General features: G+C 35.9%; 1 protein-coding gene across 4 annotated transcripts in view; it reads left to right on the forward strand.

The window, feature by feature from the left end:
• VCAN (versican) overlaps positions 1-19,833 on the forward strand; it is a 110,514-nt gene extending 90,681 nt beyond the window's left edge. For all 4 annotated transcript variants that reach the window (XM_011944220.1, XM_011944222.1, XM_011944221.1 and 1 more), the window contains 3 exons: positions 9,591-9,735; positions 17,512-17,694; positions 17,840-19,833. In XM_011944220.1, coding sequence (XP_011799610.1) covers positions 9,591-9,735; positions 17,512-17,694; positions 17,840-17,967 — 456 coding nt within the window. In that variant the 3' untranslated portion in view covers positions 17,968-19,833. The remainder of the gene's footprint in view (positions 1-9,590; positions 9,736-17,511; positions 17,695-17,839) is intronic.
• Positions 19,834-20,190: the final 357 nt, after the last annotated feature.

The following is a 20,190-nucleotide window of genomic DNA, read 5'->3' on the forward strand; positions in this document are numbered from 1 at the left end:
GTTGCTCTGTGGGCCTCTGCCTGAGGCCCCCTCTCTGACAGTGGTCTCACAGTGCGTGTAACTCACATCCTTCTGAAAATGCGTTGATAATTACTGCTTTGTAGGGCAGTGAGCTCACACTATTACACAAGATTAGTGCTGTTCTCAAGAGCTGGCCAGATTGTCTTTCCCGCACAGAGGTTTGCCAGCTAGGAAAATAATGGGCATATTGCCACTTTAACAACTATCAGGAGACCCCAAGTTAGTTTTTCTTCCCTTCAGCATATTCATGTTTGTAGGATCCAACTCCAGGCTGCCAGCATAGGGTAGTGACACCAAAACAAACGGCTCTTTCTCCTTTAAAACAAAGCTGCTCTTTTCTTTTCAGTTGTTGGTCAGCGAATTACCCTGTTCAACTAAAAGACAGCAGCCAAACCATAACCTCCCTTAAAATATAAATAAATAAGGACCCAGACTAGACTAACCTTAAGCAAGTACAAGGATCAGAAGAAGGTTTATCTTTACCTTGCAGGGAAGTCATTTGCCCCTAACAAACAAGACAAAGTTAAATGCCCACTCCCCTTCCAGACTGCAAACAAATGTCTATTGTGTACACCAGCCATCTAGGGATAAAAAAAGTCATTTTAAAGTTACCAAATGTTTTGATTTCTGTAATAAGTAGTCTTCAGAGCCTCATTTCAGATAACCGTTTGACCTGTGTTCTGAAAGGCTGGTGCTAACCCCAAGTGGTTATTCTGTTTGTTATTTAATGAAAAGATGGTTTCTTATCGGCGTATGTTTAAAACAGGTACCTGTCCTCTTGGGAAAGTGTGTTCTATTTGGAATTTGCTTTCCTACTTCGGCGGTTATCTGCTTGCCCTTGGCATCCAGTGTGTTTGGATTGAATTTTGTAGCTCTGGGAGTACAGCAGTGGCCCAGGTGATGAAAAGAGTTTGCACACAAAGAAGTCAACTCTTACTGCAGGTGTCACGTTTTCATAGCTAATCTAGACAAATTGTTACTGAAAAACAAACCAACTGTGATTCACACTGCAGACATTGCATTTGTGTGCTTGGGTGTTTATCTATGATCTGACCTGTCCTAAGGATTTTAGGTGGATGTTACACATTTGGCTTTGGTTCTGATGCAATTTCACCATTGATGTAAATCACCTGATAATTTTAAAAGACAGAGTCGAAAAGAATCAACTGCTGTAGGTGAACATTTTAGTCAGAAAGAAAATCCAGATTATAGATAGAATGAACTTCAACAGAACAGAATGCAGTCAGGTTGGTAAATACTGGTTCACTGAGGTCTGTCTTCTTGCAAAGTGTTCTCTTTGTGTTTTCACTCACCAAACTGAGAGAACATATCCCAGACAATCTTTTAATTTTTTTTTTTTTTTTTTGCTACATGGAGTGCATAATCACGATTTGGGGGGACATATTCTAAGTTCTCTTTTGTTAAGTGGTGTAGCTGTTAATTCATGATATAAGAATAGATACATATCACCACCTAGTGGTCGTATTGTATTTTGTGTTTCAAACCGCATTTGCAGAACTCCACCCAGATACACACAGGAATAATACTATCTGTAAATCAAGTTCCTGTAGCTTTGAGTAGTTTCTAAATTCTAGTATAAATTGCATGATGCTGTGATCCTGAAAGTTAAATGTGAAATGAGAGGATTTTTCAAACGCAGCATGAAACTAACACATGCAGTGCTTAGTAAAATCCTAGCAACTAAGGCATATATTAGGACCTATCTGTCCTGTGTTTTCACTTTATACACAATAGTAGAATCCTCGAGAAAGTTTTCCTTGGCCAGTTTCCTTGGGACGTGAACCGAGAGGGCTTTTGCGGAGTTTTTATAAATGATTTTTTTTTTTTTTACTGTGAACTAAATTAGCAATGTTTGGAGGAAAAGAGAGTAAGTGAAGAGCAGTGACTGAACCGTTCAAGAGAAAAACTTCCAAATCATAGTTTGAAGTTCAGGAAGTTCTCCCAACAATTAAAATGATATATTGTGAATGGCTTGACTAGACATATATCTATAATGGTTTTTCCCAAAGGGGTGTGCTTGGCAAAATCCATAAAATCTGTACAACGTCATCTTTAATTGGCCATTCAAGGTAATCTAAACTGTGGCGAATTTTAAAAAAACGAAAGGTGACTGCATCTAAGCTGAAAAATTGTAGATAATATATGGATAGATAGAGAGTTGGAAAGTAGGCCCTTGGCAGTTACAGATTCAAGATTTGCAGTTCCAGTTATACATGAGATCCTGAAGGTCTGCAGCATGAAAACATTTGTACTTTTTGCTCAGGCACAAATTTGAACTGTACCCAATGACTGGCTAGTGTGTAAAAACTCTCAGTGAGCTCTCAAGTCTGTCTATTGGACAGCTCAGTTTTCCCATTGTAAGAAGTAGGTTGCTGTCTACTCTGCTGACCATTTTGGTTGTTCTCTACTGTATTTATGGCAGGAAATTATCTGCTACACAGATGTGTGTGAATAGAGGCATTACCAAGTCTTAGGTCTTAGGCACTTCTTTAATGCCAAGAAGTACTGTATGTGTAGGGGTGTGTGTGTGTCTGTGAGAGAGAGAGAGAGAGAGAGTCTCAAATGTATGACTCACAAAAATAAGAACTTTAATTTTGTCTAGTGTCTATGAAAATTCTGTCTCTTTTTATTTATATTGTACGATTTAGGAGCCAGTAGAGAGGAAAAGAAACAGAAAGATTCTAAACAAAGTCTCTGACTCTTCCAGAGAACCAGTGTTCATTGATTATTCTTTGTGGTTATTTGACCAAGTTAAGGAGTTGTGAAATCTCAGTGAAAAGAACTTGAAATGGGTTGAGTATTATAAAGAAGTGCTAGTTATTGATTAGGTTGTGATAAGAACAATTGCTCTTAAAACTTCTTAGTCTTTTGCTCATAGATGAATTTGCTTCTCTGTGTGATGTGCAAGGGCAAGCTGGGACTTGCCTGTGACAGCAGTGACTGATACTGGATGGTCTGGTTTCCTTTCTTCAACTGAAAGTAGTGCTGAAGATGAACCCAAGAAAACTCATTTTTTAACACAAAGAAGGAAAAAAAAAACTCCTGATTTATTTCTAAGTCTTGTCTATTTCTGAAAAACTGCTTTTGTTTTGTTTTGAGATGGTGTCTCACTCTTGTTGCCCAGGCTGGACTGCAATGGTGTCATCTTTGCTCACCACTGCCTCCCGGGTTCAAGTGATTCTCCTGACTCAGCCTCTCCAGTAGCTGGAATTAAGGTGCCCACCAAGACGCCTGGCTAATTTTTTGTATTTTTAGTAGAGACGGGGTTTCACCATGTTGGCCAGGCTAGTCTCGAACTCCTGACCTCAGGTGATCCACCTGCCTCAGCCTCCCATAGAGCTGGGACTATAGTCGTGAGCCACTGCACCCGGCCCTGAAAAACTGATTTTTTAACCTTTGCAAAAAGGCAGTTATCCATCACTGCATAAGGAAAAGGTCTATTAATGTACATTACATTTGTATCATCAATTTGTTTTGTTCATGCTTGTGATGCTAGTTATCTGCTGAGATTTTAGGTCATCGATCATGGCCACCTGGTGTGTATTTTAAAAGAAAAAGATATCTCTGAATGACAATTGGGACTTCCTAGACACTATGTAATTAGAAATTCTCCTTGAACAGATGTAAACCCCATCTGAATTTGGTAGATTGTTGGTAACTTTCAAAAGCAGAGACCCCTCCCCACCCACCGTCATCTTTTTTTCCTTGGTATATTGATTGAATTAAGTTGGAGACTTGCAAAGAACTGGGAAGCAGAGAAATAACTCCAATCATTCTGAGTGAGAAAAATAGTCAAATCACTCTGAGACACGTGGAACTGAGGTCACTCTCTGAGGGTTAAGAATGCTGGCATGCATAGAAGTCATGTGCACTGCAGAAGACCTGCAGGATGAGTCTTCTCTTTTGTGTTATTGTGAGACAGAAATAAATTTTTGACAAGTACAGATTATTTGGAACAAAATAATCGAAACATTTAGCATTCAATAGACTTCGATGAATAGCTTCAGTCTGCTCTGAGTTTTCACCCTCTGTTAGGATTGGTTCACAATGAGTTCTCTAGTTTGTGGAAAGAATCATACTTATTAGCTGTTAGATTTTGTCCAGGGTTTTTTGAATCATTTTATTATTTTGGCAACTGATTTGCTTGAGTTCAATTGGGGGAAAAAGAAAGAAAAACAATAGCTGAAAAGTGACTGATTCCTGCTTAATTGAAATGGTTGCCCTTTTTGGCATGTTATTACAGATCTGGAGAACTAGTTAATTAATTGGACTCTAAAAATAAAGCAATTTTATCATATATTATCCAGCATTAAGCAGTTATATACTAGATATAAAATAATTATCTCTTAATAAAATGCAAGAAAAATGTACATCTGAGATGGCTTTCCTCTACATCAACTATTTGCTTTTTTTGTTGTTTGTTTTGAGACGGAGTCTTGCCTGATCCTCCAGGCTGGAGTGCAATGGTACGATCTTGGCTTACTGCAACCCCCGCCGTCCAGGTTCAAGTGATTCTCCTGCCTCAGCCTCCCAAGTAGCTGGGATTACAGGCACCCGCCACCATGCCCAACTAATTTTTTGTATTTTTAGTAGAGATGGGGTTTCACTATGTTGGCCAGGCTAGTTTCAAACTCCTGACCTCGTGATCCACCCACCTCGGCCTCCCAAAGTGCTGGGATTACAGACATGAGAAGTGCTGGGATTACAGGCATGAGATACTGCACCCAGCAACTCTTTAATTTTTATGTCACAATTTCCTCTGCCATCAGAAGAGAGTGAAAATGCAAAGTAATTTTAGGGTTCTCTTACAGGTATAGTCATGATCTAATTCTTGTCCCTGGGTGGCAACAAGAGTTTGAAGTATGTAGCTGAACTTGAGTCCCCGAGGCACAGACAAACATGCAAGGGAATGACCAGCATTTGTTTTTACCTAAGGGGTTAAAATGAATCTCCCTAACCCATGCTGGCTTCTGGGAATAATTCCTAGTTTGCACATTCAGCCCTAGAAGAGGGTTGATCCAGGATAGATCACTCAGGATGTTTGCTCATAATTCCAAGTGAAGAACAAAGAAATCCAGATGGGAGGTACTGAATTTTTCCCTGCTAATTCCAAGAATCTGTATTCCTGTATGTATGAGACACCATATTGTGCGAGAAGATCTGTTACATTCTTATAATCCATAATTGATTCCCTGAGAAGGGATTTCTTCTTAACATTTAACTTTAGTGAAAAGAAAAGTACATTATTGAAGCTAAAGTTGAATATTTTTTTTATACTCTCTCCCTATAAGTAATGTTAAATAAGGCTGTAAAGAATTCAGAAGGACACAAAGAAAGTTGTTGAGAAAACTAGAGTTTTCTTTGCTAAGTCAGTTTGGCAATAACATGAGGCAAAAATCAAAGCATCCTAGCCAAGATAAACCTGCACAATGGAATGATCAGATATGAGGTAATAGTGTGACATGCCTGTGGGTATCAGACATTCTTGTAAAAACCACAGAGCTAAAATTTAGTCCTGCACCATTAAAACACAGCTCTGCCAAGCAACAACAGGAACACTCGTTTTAAGTCATTGCTGCAAGCCAAATGTAATTCTCACCCAAAACAATTAAATCTTTTACCAGAGGCCTGAATCTGGGCAATTTGAGCCCTGAGAATCACTTTAGTGGCATGGAATCCGAATCTCATTTCAGTGTGAAAATGAGATGGTTATTGTTCAGATCAGGAGGAAGTGTCAGCTGCAAAATACAGGGCAGTCAAGTGACTTTAGTAACTTGAAGTGATATTTGTTAAGACTAGATTTAAAAATGGTTAGCTAGGAAATTAGTATTTTTTGTGAGAAATGCACATATCATTTTATAAAGTTCATTTTTAGCAATTAGATAAATAATGCTCACTCTAGAGAACTTGGAAAATATAGAGTAAGAATGTATAGAATAAGATATCTCAGTCTCATATCACTCAGACATAAACTCTGGAAGATTTTGCTGCATTTGCTTTTGGTCTTTTATACGCACACACACATGCAAACACAAACATGCACACATACATCCACCTATACACACAGCTGTATCTGAGAGCATGAGTAAAATTTGGATCATTATAATATAATAATTTAACACTTCTTTTACTATCCCCCATTTTTTCATTTATTCTTCAAAGAAAATGTTAAATGGTGATATAATATTCTATTTGTCTGGCTACATCAATTTATTGAACATATGTTTACTCTATAAATTGTTTTCCCTTTACTGCTAATAAACATAGTATTTCATATAAAATGTCATTCACATCTCGGATTATTTTTTAGTACAGAATTTTAGAAGTGGAATTTTGGAGTCCAAAAGCAAGAACTTTTTGAGGCTCCTGATATGCATTGCCAGCTGTTTTCCAGAAAGGTTATTTACTTCCACTGGCTATGTCTGTAATTGCCTGTCTCACCTATTTGGTAGCAGCAAACAGGATCTTTGATTAGGGATTGGTGTGGATTGGGAAGAAAGAAACACCCTCTGTGGTTCATTATTTCTAAGTATCAAAACTATTTATTAAACAACATAAGTATGTGCCAAACATAGTTTCTGGCACTGAGGAGGCAGTAATGAGCAAAAGAAACCAAAGCCCTGTCCTCAATGAGTTACATTCTACTAGGGAGAGAAAAATGCAATCAGTGAGTAAATTATATAGGATGTTAGAATATGATAAATGTTATGAAGAAAAAGAAATTAAGAAAGGGAGATAGGACAGTGTAGGTAGGGACAAAGAATGAGGGAGTAATGCACAGTGTACACATAGTATTTGGACGTTGGAAAATATTCCACCTTTGAGGACATTACTGGTTTCCTGTAAGAGACTAGTTGGAAAGTAAGCTAGAAAATATTGAGCTCCTAAATCCAAATTTAATATTCAGCGAACTCTGGAATCGTTGACCATAGAGAGTACTAAATATAGATTTTGTTAGTTTTAGTGGATTCCTATTCTTTGGTTTTAAATTTTTATCCTACTTTAACTCATTCATTACAAACAACTTAGTTCTGTATCAGCAACAGGCAGAACATGACATATCTCTGCTTTGTTGATTATCTACTAAAGGAGAGTATCAAAAATGTAAAAAGGAGGCTTGGTGAGTGGAGGCTGAGGGATGATGAGGGAAATGAGCAACGAAAAGGAAAATAGGGAAAGAATTAGAAAGCCAGTTCAGAGCCAATGTGACTTCCTCGTTGCAGGGAGACCTACCAGTCAAGGAGTACTTCAGTGAGTATGGTCCCCTGAGCATCTTTTCCAGGCCATTTGGAGAGTAACACAGTGGGGCCATTTAGGCTACAACTTGGATTTAAATTTGCTTCACTTCTGGATTAGGTTTTCCCCCGAGAAATAAAACCACCCTTCATGCTGTATTTTGGCAAAAAAAAAACTTCCTTAAGGGTCTCTTGTTTTTTTGCAAGTTTATCACTCTTCAAAGACTCTTTTTTTCACATAGCAGTGATCTCTTGTCTCATGTCTTAATTCTGGCAGGATTGAGGAGGACACAATCTAAAAAGACAAAAAGCTAGAAGACTGAAAGAAAAGTAGGTTTTCAAACTTTAGATCTTTTCACAAATTATTTTATCAAAGATCTAAGTTTTTTTTTTTTAACCATATTTAAAAGTTTTGAAAACCACTTGTTCTGAGAAGAAATATTACAGGCATCCTCTAGTATATTAATTATACTGTTTTTGTTTTTAAACTAGAGTTTATTGGTATACAAATCTCAATTTCATAGGTAGGAGGAAAAGATTTAAAACACAAAAGAAACATTTGGTATTGAAAACATTGCAGATAGCTAAGTATAGTACTTTGGTAAATACAGTAAAATGGATCAGACATATTATATATTTTAAAAGACATAAAAATAGTGATGGTGCTGTTAGGAATAAGTAGGTAGTAAGAGTAGTTGGACCCTTCCTTTTTTTTCATTTTTGCATTCACTGATGCTCTGAATTGAGAACAGTTGCCTTAAATCTTATATACACTGTAATCTCTGACTTTCTCTTTGCCAAAGTCACTTAACTTATTGTCTCAAACCATAAACTTACTTTAAATTTAATTCAATGAAAGACTAACAGATCTGTAGGCCCAGAAAAGACAGTCATATTAGCCATTGTCACATAAATTTAAATCTGTATTTCTAGCGTGTTTTGGAAGTTTGTCACCACTAATGTTGTCATGCTAGACATGATAAAGCATGAGAGTAGGCAAAGCATGGTGAGAAAGTGATGCTCAAATTGACCCAGAAAGGCGCTGAACAAACAAACTTGTCTCATACCACATTCTAGTTAAGAGGACCCAGGACTAGGAAACTGGTCTCTTATTTATAGCCCATTATTATTTTCATCTTATCAAAGTTTGTTATTTTTGAATAGGCACAGCGACTATGTTTTTTATATAATTATTATTGCCAGGGAGGCAATCTTTTAAGTAACAAAGAAATGAACCTAAACCAGAGAGTCCTGGGTGCGTAACATCTCTATCTAAGGTCCAAATAATTCCCTATTATGCTGGATTGTGGTAAGAGATAATGCATATCAAGTACCTAGAAAAGGGCTTCATCTATTATAGATGCTAAATGAATGACACATATGATGGAAGGCAAAAGATATTTCCAATTGTATATTATTGCTCAGAGTAGGATATATATATATATACACACACATATATATAAAGGTAACCAGCAGAGAAATGTCAAACCCATATAATCCTTTTCAATGATCTCAACATACGTTTCACAAAAAAAAAATCTATAGTAAGATCTAGTTAAAAAAAAATCTACTTTTGAAGGCGTATCTTTTTATATCAATATGCATAAATGTCATAAATGTTTCTACTAAAAACATTTCATATTAAATCATAAAGGACAACTCAACTGTATGGTGCAGATAAGAATCACATCTAAAACAAACTAGCTCTGAAAGGTTGTATATAAAATGATTAGCATAGGTATGTCAGATAAATACAAAAAATAAATATTGCAACTATCTCAACTTTTTTAACCAAATAGATGAATTTGGGTGAAAAGCAATTACAATAAATGAGACAAAGTTACTTTATAGTAGTAAAGATAAGAAAAGACAGGCTGAAAATTCGATTGAACTATCATCACAATTATATAAATTTATATGTGCACATAAGAGGTAGAAGAAAACAAAGTTAGAATGATGAGATTATTTTTTCTTTAGTTCTACTTCCATTAATTTTATTGAATTAATAATATGATGAAATTTCCTAAATTGAGGGTTGATTATATATTTAGAAATCTAGAATAACTAGACCAAAATTTCTCAATGATATCTCATTGCCAAATTGTAGACATTTGTTGAATTAAAGACTTTGAGACACATATATTTTCTACTCACAGTTTAACAGTCTTTTTCTTTACCACCAAAATAATTTCAGCTATATGAAACAACAGAACTTGTTGAGTCTATTCCAATTAGATTGTGATATAATACCGTCGTTGCTCTTATGTTACTATTTGACTAGCAAGTAGTTACCTTCTCCCTCCATTTTGACAGCAATACGAGAATTGGAGGCCCAACCAGCCAGACAGCTTCTTTTCTGCTGGAGAAGACTGTGTTGTAATCATTTGGCATGAGAATGGCCAGTGGAATGATGTTCCCTGCAATTACCATCTCACCTATACGTGCAAGAAAGGAACAGGTAATGATTACTCCGTTAATAATGTGTACTTAATCTTCATTTCAATTATAAAGATAATTCAGGAATTTGTGATGCAAATTCATTGTTTGAGACCCAAACTGGGTATGTCCATGTATGTCATCTCTCGTTGCTCTGGAATATTTCACTCTTCCAAAACGATTGAAAAGTTTGTTTTCAGCAATGTTCTCACCTTAGATTTCAGGTCCTTAAAGATAACAATGTGGCATTAATGTAGGAATGCTGCCTGGTAACATCTTTAAGAAGAACAACTACCAGTCCAAAGGACAATAAGCCTTTTTATTTTTATTTATTTATTTTTATTATTATTATTATTTTTTGAGATGGAGTCTGTCTCTGTCATCAGGCTGGAGATCTTGGCTGGGTGGTGGAATCTTGGCTTACTGCAACCTCTGCCTCCCGGTTCAAGCAATTCTCCTGCCTCCGCCTCCCAAGTAGCTGAGACTATAGGCGTGCACCACCACACCCAGCTAATTTTTGTATTTTTAGTAGAGATAGGGTTTCAGTGTGTTAGTCAGGATGGTCTCGATCTCTTGACCTTGTAATCTGCCAGCCTCGGCCTCCCAAAGTGCTGGGATTACAGGTGTGAGCCACAGCTCCTGACAGACTTCTTTTTTTTATTTTGATGAGTAGAACATTACAAAATAAAATACTTGTCAACAGTTAAACATTAGACTATATTTTTAAAATCTAGATTTCTAGATTTTTAAGAAATAAGAAGACCTGGTACCATGTGGCCCATATTCAAGTTTGTCAGTGGTTTCAAGTACTAGAGCTGAGAACCACTGCCCTCCCTTGGTTGGGGCTGCGATCTCCATTTATTGCAGTCCTCATTGAGTCCTTCCTTTGTTTTATGTGAGTCTGTGCCCCAGTCCTGAAAGACACAATCCCAAATGCCATAATCCTAAATGCTGAAATCCCAAAGGATTAAAATCCTGAAAATAGAGTTCTGGAAAAAAACAAATTTTAAAGACATTTATTTTAAAGAGAAATTTTTTTTTTTTTTTTTTTTTTTTGAGATGGAGTCTTGCTCTGTCGCCCAGGCTGGAGTGCAGTGGCCGGATCTCAGCTCACTGCAAGCTCCGCCTCCCGGGTTTACGCCATTCTCTCGCCTCAACCTCCCAAGTAGCTGGGACTACAGGCGCCCGCCACCTCGCCCGGCTAATTTTTTGTAGTTTTTTAGTAGAGACGGGGTTTCACCGTGTCAGCCAGGATGGTCTCGATCTCCTGACCTCGTGATCCACCCGTCTCGGCCTCCCAAAGTGCTGGGATTACAGGCTTGAGCCACCGCGCCCGGCCGAGAAAAAAATTTTAAGACATTTATTTACATTTTAAAATGATGATTTATTAGATAAACATATAAAAATGTGACAGCGTGCTTCATAAGCCACTTTAGACAATAAAATAAATAGACAATAAAAACATACATATATTTTCAAGCATAAGCACTCAGGTATACTAATGGCAGTTGGGGAAAAACCAAAATGTATGAACGCATATCACTCTGGTTGTAATTATGTGCACCAGCTTTATAACGGTGGTCATGTGAAATACCGTGATGAACAACATAAATCTTTTCACAAGACTGATAAAAAACTGAGATGGGTTACCACTGCATGTTCAGTTGCTCAAAGAGCCTAGATCTTGAGAAATCTTATCTTTCATAAATGGAGATGCACAAAAGAACATCTCTTCATTTATTGAGGAAATTTCAACCTTTTTATGTTGAGAACCAAGGAAGCTGAAGCCAGTAGTGTAACTCTCAGTCTGAGACCAAAAGCCTCAAGACCTGGGGGTACTCTGGTGTGTAAGTCCTGGAATCCAAAGGCCAGTGAGCCTGGAATTCTAATGTCCATGGTGGAAGAAGTCTGTCCCAGCTCTCAGAGAAAGACCAGCTCGCCTTCTGTATCTGTTCTCTCTGGGCACTTGGTTGATTGGATGATGCCCATCAACAATGAGGGCAGATCTTCCCCACCTCATCCACTCACACTGACACATTAATCTTCTCTGGAAACACCCTGAGACATGCCCCAAATAATGCTCTCTTAGGTTTCTAGGTATTCCTTAATCCAGTCATGTTGACACCTAAAATTAAGTCCACAAGTCTACCCCTTGCAGTTTGGCACCCATATGCATCTTGTTAAACCATTATTTAAATTTCCAAATAAAGACAATGACAAGGTAATATAATGATTCCTCCTGACATGATATAACTATCCTGCATACAACCAAAAATGCACTAATCCCTTCCCTAGAATTTGGCTTTCAGGATTTCAACATATTTCAGAATTATGATTTTGGGGACTTTAGATGTTAGGGATTTTAACCTCTAGGGATTTTGGTCTTCAGGAATTTCAAAATTTGGGATTATGACTTTTGGGATTGTGTCTTTTGGGATTATAATTGGCACTGTTTTTTGCCAACTGCCTGGTCTCTGTAGGCATTTGAGTATTTTAATCATTCCCTTAGAAGTTTATTTTATGCTTGTAAACTATGGAACACAAATGCCATTCTTATATCTGTAGTTGAATATTTATAAGATAAAATAAGAACATGTGTAATGTAAATTGTATGAGAATTGTTTAGTTAACATTAAACAGAAAATATTTTAAAAGCTAATTTTTTAAAAGGTGTGTTTATCATTGGCCAATTTCTAAAGCACGCTGTACAGACTTTTTCCCTAAACAAATAGAAATTCTGTAAACTATTTTAACATATTTGCAATTAATAATGGTGTTATCACATGAATATTTAGTCCCTAGACCCAGACTTTTACCCACCTCAAATAAGAGTACAAAGTACAAATGTAAAATATAAACCTATTTGATTTATTTGTCTTTGGATACAAAAATAATAAAACTAAAAATCACACTCTATAAATATTTTAGTAAAGATTTAAACCCCAATAATTGAGAAATTCTATTAGAAGAAAGAGAACACTGACATACACAAAGCCCAAGTCTCATGAAGGTCAGCTGTTAGCAATGAGTACGTTACTCTGCTATTTTCTCACACAGGGTAGAACGTATTCTCAATACCTTTTCTACATGAGAAGCTTTCCTGACCATATCCCTTACTTTAGCACCTCTGTGATGGGATTCGTAAAAATAGCAAATCAAGTATTTTCTGTTTTTCTTTTTCCAGCATGGAAAACTTTACTAAATTGTTCGTCTCTATCCAAATGTCATGTTTGCCATTTGTCTCCAAATGGTCCCTGGAGTCATACTTTTCATTTTATGATTTATACATTCTTACATTTCCTATTTTATTTTTTCCTATAGCAGGGTTTCTCAACAGCAGAGCTATTGACATTTTTGGTCAGATAATTCTTTATTTTAAGAGGCTATCCTGTGCATTAACGCATGTTTGGCATAATCCCTGCCCTTTGTATACTACACGTCAGTAGCACTTTTACATCCCCTCTGCCTTGTAAAAGGCAAACATGTTTCTAGACATTGCCATATGTCTCTAGAAGAGGTAAACTGACCCATGTTGAGAACCACTACCCTATACCAAAAAAGATTCACAAAAACACCATGATTGTTTACTTTCCCAATGGAGAACAAATTTTATAAAATACTGATTCTACCTCATTAAAGAAGAAGAAGAAAAAAAAAAACCTATTTTTGTATTTTATCTCCCCTACTCACTGATTTTTATATTTGTGCAGTCAATTCTTTGCTAGTCAGTACTTTGGGGAAGTTTGTAAATGTTTTTAGGCTTTTTAAAAAGATACCCTTTTCTCCTTTTAGATATTTTAAACCTACAGACCTACGTAGTTCTCCTTTTAATTAACTATTAAATACTTGCAAAGAATTATAATATATATAAAAAATCATATTTTTTAAAAGAACACCTCAATGCATACTATCCATACATCTGTGGAGCATCCTGTGGGTTCCTCTCAATCCCATCCATTTACTTCTCAACTCCCACCGAGATAATGACTTATTCCCTTGCTTTTCCCTTTTCTATTATGATATACACTTGTTTCACTAAACAATAAATTACTTAGTTTTTTACATTTTTGAACTTATAAATAAGTGGAATCATACTGTATATATTCTGTGCTTTGCTCTTTTTTTGTTCAGCATTATGTCTGTGAGATTTATTCATGTTGATGCATGTAGTGGCATGTTCTTTGTTTTCGTTTCTGTATTGTATTGCTTGTATGACTATACAACATTTTACTTATCAATTCTCCTGTCAGTGGACACTTGAGTTATATTCACTGTTTTTGCCTTTATAAACAATGTTTCTATGAGCATTCTTTAACTTGTTCTTGGTCAACTTTTGTGAGTTTCTGTAAGATATATTTCCAGGAGTGAAGTTGCTGAGTCATAAGATATATGTACCATAAAATCTACTTTAAAAAGCCAAATTTTTTTCCAAAGTGGTGGTACCAATTTTCACTCCCACCAACAATCTGTGATAGATCCTGTTGCTCTACATCTTCTCCAGCATTTGGCACTATTGGACTTTGAAACTTTTGCCAATCTGGTGGGTATAAAATGTAATCTTGTGACTTAATTCACATTTTTTGATACGTCTCTCTGAATATCTTTTCATATATTTATCAATCACTTGAAGCTCTACTTTTGTAAAGTTTCTGTTCATATCTTTTGGTTATTTTTGAAAATTGTTTACTTATAATCTTATACATACTAATTTGTAGGAGTTCTTTTTATATTCTGGTTACTAATCCCTTGACAATTTTATATGTTGCAAATATGTTCTCCCAGTTTGTCACTTGAGTTCACCCTTACCTTATATTTTCTGATGGACAGAATTCTTAATTTTATTGATTTTTTTTCCTTTATGATCTAATCTCTTTTATATTTTAAGAAATCTTTACCTACTGATAACCTACAGGTCACATTGGCAGGCTTCCAAATTAATCCACCTTGGGGAGGTCTTATGATTCATGGCTTACATCCTGTCCCTGAGTAAACAGTTTTATCGTGAGTTCCTCAAATCTTATCATGAATTCCTTAAACTGTTGACATACTGATTAATATGTAGCCTACTGACACTGGAAAAACACTGATTTGTTTGTGAATCATGAAGTTTGACTGATTGTTTTGCACATAGAGCATTTTAGCTTGAATTTTGTAATCTGTAGCCAATGATTATAACCTCTGTATTGTACCCTCCAATAAAAATCACGACTCGGGTCTGAGGAGTTGGCCTCCCTTCTGAACTTCCCCATAAAAGCCTTCCAACCTGTAGCAGATTCTGGAATATGCCCAACTTTGTGGTGTGTCTTCCCAGGTAGATCCTTGCATTTGGCTTCCAATAAACCTTTATCAAATTATTTCTGCTACAACAGCCTTAATTTTGGTTGACACTATCCTGAAGTCATAAAGATATTCTATAGTTTCTAAATGTTTTATAGTTTTACCTTTTGTGTTTATATATTTCAACCATCTAGAATTTATTTTTAATGTATTCTCTGAAGTACAGAACCAAGTTTATTTTTTTCCATATGAATACACAAGTGTTCAAATGAAAAGACTACACTTTCCCTCTGCTCTGCCATGTTGCCTCTTTTAAATATCAAGCATATGTGTATAAATCTGTTTCTGGTCTATTTTCCTGTCCTTGACAATACCACACTCACTGAATTATTTTAGCTTTTTAATAAGTCTTCATATTTAGTTTTAGAAGAAATCTATACAATTATTTCTTCAAAATTATAAAAATGACTTCAAATTTGTTAGCACCAAATCAAGTATACTGAATTATTGAATTGATCATTTTTAACCTTCTCTATCACTTTGGTCTTCCATCTGATACTTGCTATTCCATCTGATACTTGCTATTATCTGGACCCTAGTATAGGCTTTTCATATTACAATAAAAGAAGTGTGCACCATGGAATACGATGCAGCCATAAAAAGGAATGAGATCATGTCCCTTTCAGGAACATGGATGGAGCTAGAGGTCATCATCCTTAGCAAACTAACACAAGAACAGAAAACCAAATGCTGCATGTTTTCACTTACACGTGAGACCTAAACAATGAGAACATAGGGACACAAAGAAGGGAAGGACAGACACTGGGGCCTACTTGAGGGTGGAGGGTGTGAGAAGGGAGAAGATTAGAAAAATAACTATTGGGTATTAGGCTTAGTACCCCGGTGACAAAATAATCTGTAAAACAAACCCCTGTGACATGAGTTTAGCCATATAACAAGCCTGCACATTTACCCCTGAACTTAAAAGGTAAAAAAAAAAAAAGTGTGCAGGTATCCAGATTGAGGTCAAGCAGAAGTAAATTAGAAGAACCAAACATTTAAATTAAACCAAAATTTGTCATTGCAAAAGAATATGGTTGTAAACAGTCTTCTGAATATGCAAATATATTTAATAACTGTAAACTTTTAATATTAGGATGTTGGCATTCAAATGTTTGGTACCAAGGTTTCTGATAATCATTTTCCCACTGAATATCTGCAATATTTCATGAGAGAATGTGGCATGTTTTTGTTGGCCTATGGTGTCAGAATTCTTAAACAATAGAAATTTCCACTTAGGGAAAATTATATTTAAGTTACATTCATATTAAAGATATATAGGAAAATATAATAATTTAATCAAAGTTGTTTTTTTAAAGTATATCGTTTAAAATAAGTGTGCTAATGTTGAATAAAACTATGTTAACACAAATTCAATTAAATCAATTTTCCAAGCTTTTGAACTTTAAAATGAAGATATTTCTTTTACTTCTACTTCTTTTTTTGTTACTTATATTATTGCTGTTTGTTGATATTTATAATTTTTCATTGTAAATTTAAAATGATGGTTAAGAATTCCAAGCTTTACCCTCATTTACCTGTCTCAAGGGTTTAAATTTATATTCATTACGGTATTTATGAAATTCAGGCATGAATATTACGGTCTCTTTTTCTTGTCCCAATACAGAAGACAAAAAAGAGCAAATAAACATAAATGGAACCAAAAGATATTTGTATTTAGGAGTCTTTGTCCATATTTCAAAACTATAATGTTATTGTAGATTGTAAGATTTTTGTTTGTTTGTTTTGTTTTGTTTTGTTTTGTGAGATGGAGTCTCGCTCTGTCTCCAGGCTGGAGTGCAGTGGCACAATCTTGGCTCAATGCAACCTCTGCCTCCTGGGTTCAAGTGATTCTCCTGCCTCAGCCTCCCAAGTAGCTGGGACTACAGGTGCCCACCACCACTCCTGGCTAAGTTTTTGTATTTTTAGTAGAGATGGGGTTTCACCATGTTGGCCAGGATGTTCTTAATCTCTTGACCTTGTGATCCACCCCCCTTGGCCTCCCAAAGTGCTGGGATTACAGGCATGAGCCACCATGACCGGCCTGTAGATTGTAAGTTTTTATAAGGAGGTAATAGTAATAGTTAAATTCATTATTGTCCCAATGAAGGTAATTAACAAATAAAAACTTAGGGATGGTGATGAAGACAATATGCTTTTTAATTTGGAATTTTCGTCAGAAAAGTGGCCCTTCCAGAGGGATAGATGAATGTATGACCATTTATCCCTATGGTTGTTTAATAAAACAAATTTCAAGATGGCATAATCTGAGATTCAAAGTAGGCCCAGAGCCTCAACGTTGAATTTTTTTCTTGAAAAATTTCATATTCTTAATTCTGACAGATTGCCTTTGATGAAGTTGCTTACTTTGGTACCATAAAGAAAGAGAGAAAAATAAGAGACTCAATATTAGCTGAAATACTTAGATTATTTGGAAGTAACCCAATTTGCTTTCCTTTAGTTGCTTGCGGCCAGCCCCCTGTTGTAGAAAATGCCAAGACCTTTGGAAAGATGAAACCTCGTTATGAAATCAACTCCCTGATTAGATACCACTGCAAAGATGGTTTCATTCAACGTCACCTTCCAACCATCCGGTGCCTAGGAAATGGAAGATGGGCTATACCTAAAATTACCTGCATGAACCGTAAGTGGTCCTTTAGAAAGAATGGACTACCGTGCTATAACAACTACTAGACACCTTCATTTTACGGCTGTGGTATCGGCAGTTTAGGGTATGGAGCAAGTAATATTGTTGTGTTTTCTTCTTTTCTTTCTTTCCTTCCATGTAGCATCTGCATACCAAAGGACTTACTCTATGAAATACTTTAAAAATTCCTCATCAGCAAAGGACAATTCAATAAATACATCCAAACATGATCATCGTTGGAGCCGGAGGTGGCAGGAGTCGAGGCGCTGATCCCTAAAATGGCGAACATGTGTTTTCATCATTTCAGCCAAAGTCCTAACTTCCTGTGCCTTTCCTATCACCTCGAGAAGTAATTATCAGTTGGTTTGGAGTTTTGGACCACCATTCAGTCATTTTGGGTTGCCGTGCTCCCAAAACATTTTAAATGAAAGTATTGGCATTCAAAAAGACAGCAGACAAAATGAAAGAAAATGAGAGCAGAAAGTAAGCATTTCCAGCCTATCGAATTTCTTTAGTTTTCTATTTGCCTTCAGTGCAGTCCATTTCTTAATGTAAACCAGCCTACTGTACTATTTAAAATGTTCAATTTCAGCACCGATGGCCATGTAAATAAGATGATTTAATGTTGATTTTAATCCTGTATATAAAATAAAAAGTCACAATGAGTTTGGGCATATTTAATGATGATTATGGAGCCTTAGCGGTCTTTAATCATTGGTTCGGCTGCTTTTATGTAGTTTAGGCTGGAAATGGTTTCACTTGCTCTTTGACTGTCAGCAAGACTGAAGATGGCTTTTCCTGGACAGCTAGAAAACACAAAATCTTGTAGGTCATTGCACCCATCTCAGCCATAGGTGCAGTTTGCTTCTACATGATGCTAAAGGCTGCAAATGGGATCCTGATGGAACTAGGGACTCCAATGTGGAACTCTTCTTTGCTGCATTCCTTTTTCTTCACTTACAAGAAAGGCCTGAATGGAGGACTTTTCTGTAACCAGGAGCATTTTTTAGGGGTCAAAGTGCTAATAATTAACTCAACCAGGTCTACTTTTTAATGGCTTTCATAACACTAACTCGTAAGGTTACCGATCAACGCATTTCATATGGATATAGACCTAGGGCTCTGGAGGGTGGGGGATTGTTAAAACAACACACATGGAAAAAAAAAAAAAAGAAAAAAGAAATTTTGTATATATAACCATTTTAATCTTTTATAAAGTTTTGAATGTTCATGTATGAATGCTGCAGCTGTGAAGCATACATAAATAAATGAAGTAAGCCATACTGATTTAATTTATTGGATGTTATTTTCCCTAAGACCTGAAAATGAACATAGTATGGTAGTTATTTTTCAGTGTTAGCCTTTTACTTTCCTCACACAATTTGGAATCATATAATATAGGTACTTTGTCCCTGATTAAATAATGTGATGGATAGAATGCATCAAGTGTTTATTATGAAAAGAGTGGAAAAGTATATAGCTTTTAGCAAATGGTGTTTGCCCATTCTAAGAAAGGAGCGAATATATAGAAATAGTGCGGGCATTTCTTCCTGTTAGGTGGAGTGTATGTGTTGACATTTCTCCCCATGTCTTCCCACTCTGTTTTCTCCCCATTATTTGAATAAAGTGACTGCTGAAGATGACTTTGAATCCTTATCCACTTAATTTAATGTTTAAAGAAAAACCTGTAATGGAAATTAAGACTCTTTCCCTAATTTCAGTTTAGAGCAACTTGAAGAAGAGTAGACAAAAAATAAAATGCATATAGAAAAAGAGAAAAAGGGCACCCAGGGATTGGCCCAATGTTGATTCTTTTTCATAAAACCTCTTTGGCTTAGAAGGAATGACTCTAGCTACAATAATACACAGTATGTTTAAGCAGGTTCCCTTGGTTGTTGCATTAAATGTAATCCACCTTTAGGTATTTTAGAGCACAGAACAACACTGTGTTTATCTATTAGGTTTCTATTTTTTCTTTCTCATTACAATGCACATAATACTTTCCTGTATTTATATCATAACGTGTATAGTGTAAAATGTGAATGACTTTTTTTTGTGAATGAAAATCTAAAATCTTTGTAACTTTTTATATCTGCTTTTGTTTCACCAAAGAAACCTAAAATCCTTCTTTTACTACACTGTGACTGGTCTGGTTATTTACAACTTTAAATCCTAATGTGCACCAACATTTTTACATTCTGGTTCCATCATGGAGAGCAAGCGTCTAGCCTGGATGAAATGATTTTGTGGCAAGCGAAGAAATGATTATATATATACCCACAAAGGTTGCGATAATAATTCTGATAATGTTTTTATCTGAATACTATGTATTAATTTCAAATATGAAAAATATGCAATGGAAAAAGTGATAGCTCACATCACAGAAATCTTCCTAGGAACCAAGGCAAGTATTTTACATGTAATATATCACAACAAGCTTATGAAACAGGGGTCATCATTACTGATTGATGAGGAATCGGGCACAGAGAGCTC

The sequence above is a fragment of the Colobus angolensis genome, unplaced genomic scaffold (genome assembly GCF_000951035.1).
Source record: "Colobus angolensis palliatus isolate OR3802 unplaced genomic scaffold, Cang.pa_1.0 Scaffold23, whole genome shotgun sequence".
NCBI classification, from domain to species: domain Eukaryota; kingdom Metazoa; phylum Chordata; class Mammalia; order Primates; family Cercopithecidae; genus Colobus; species Colobus angolensis.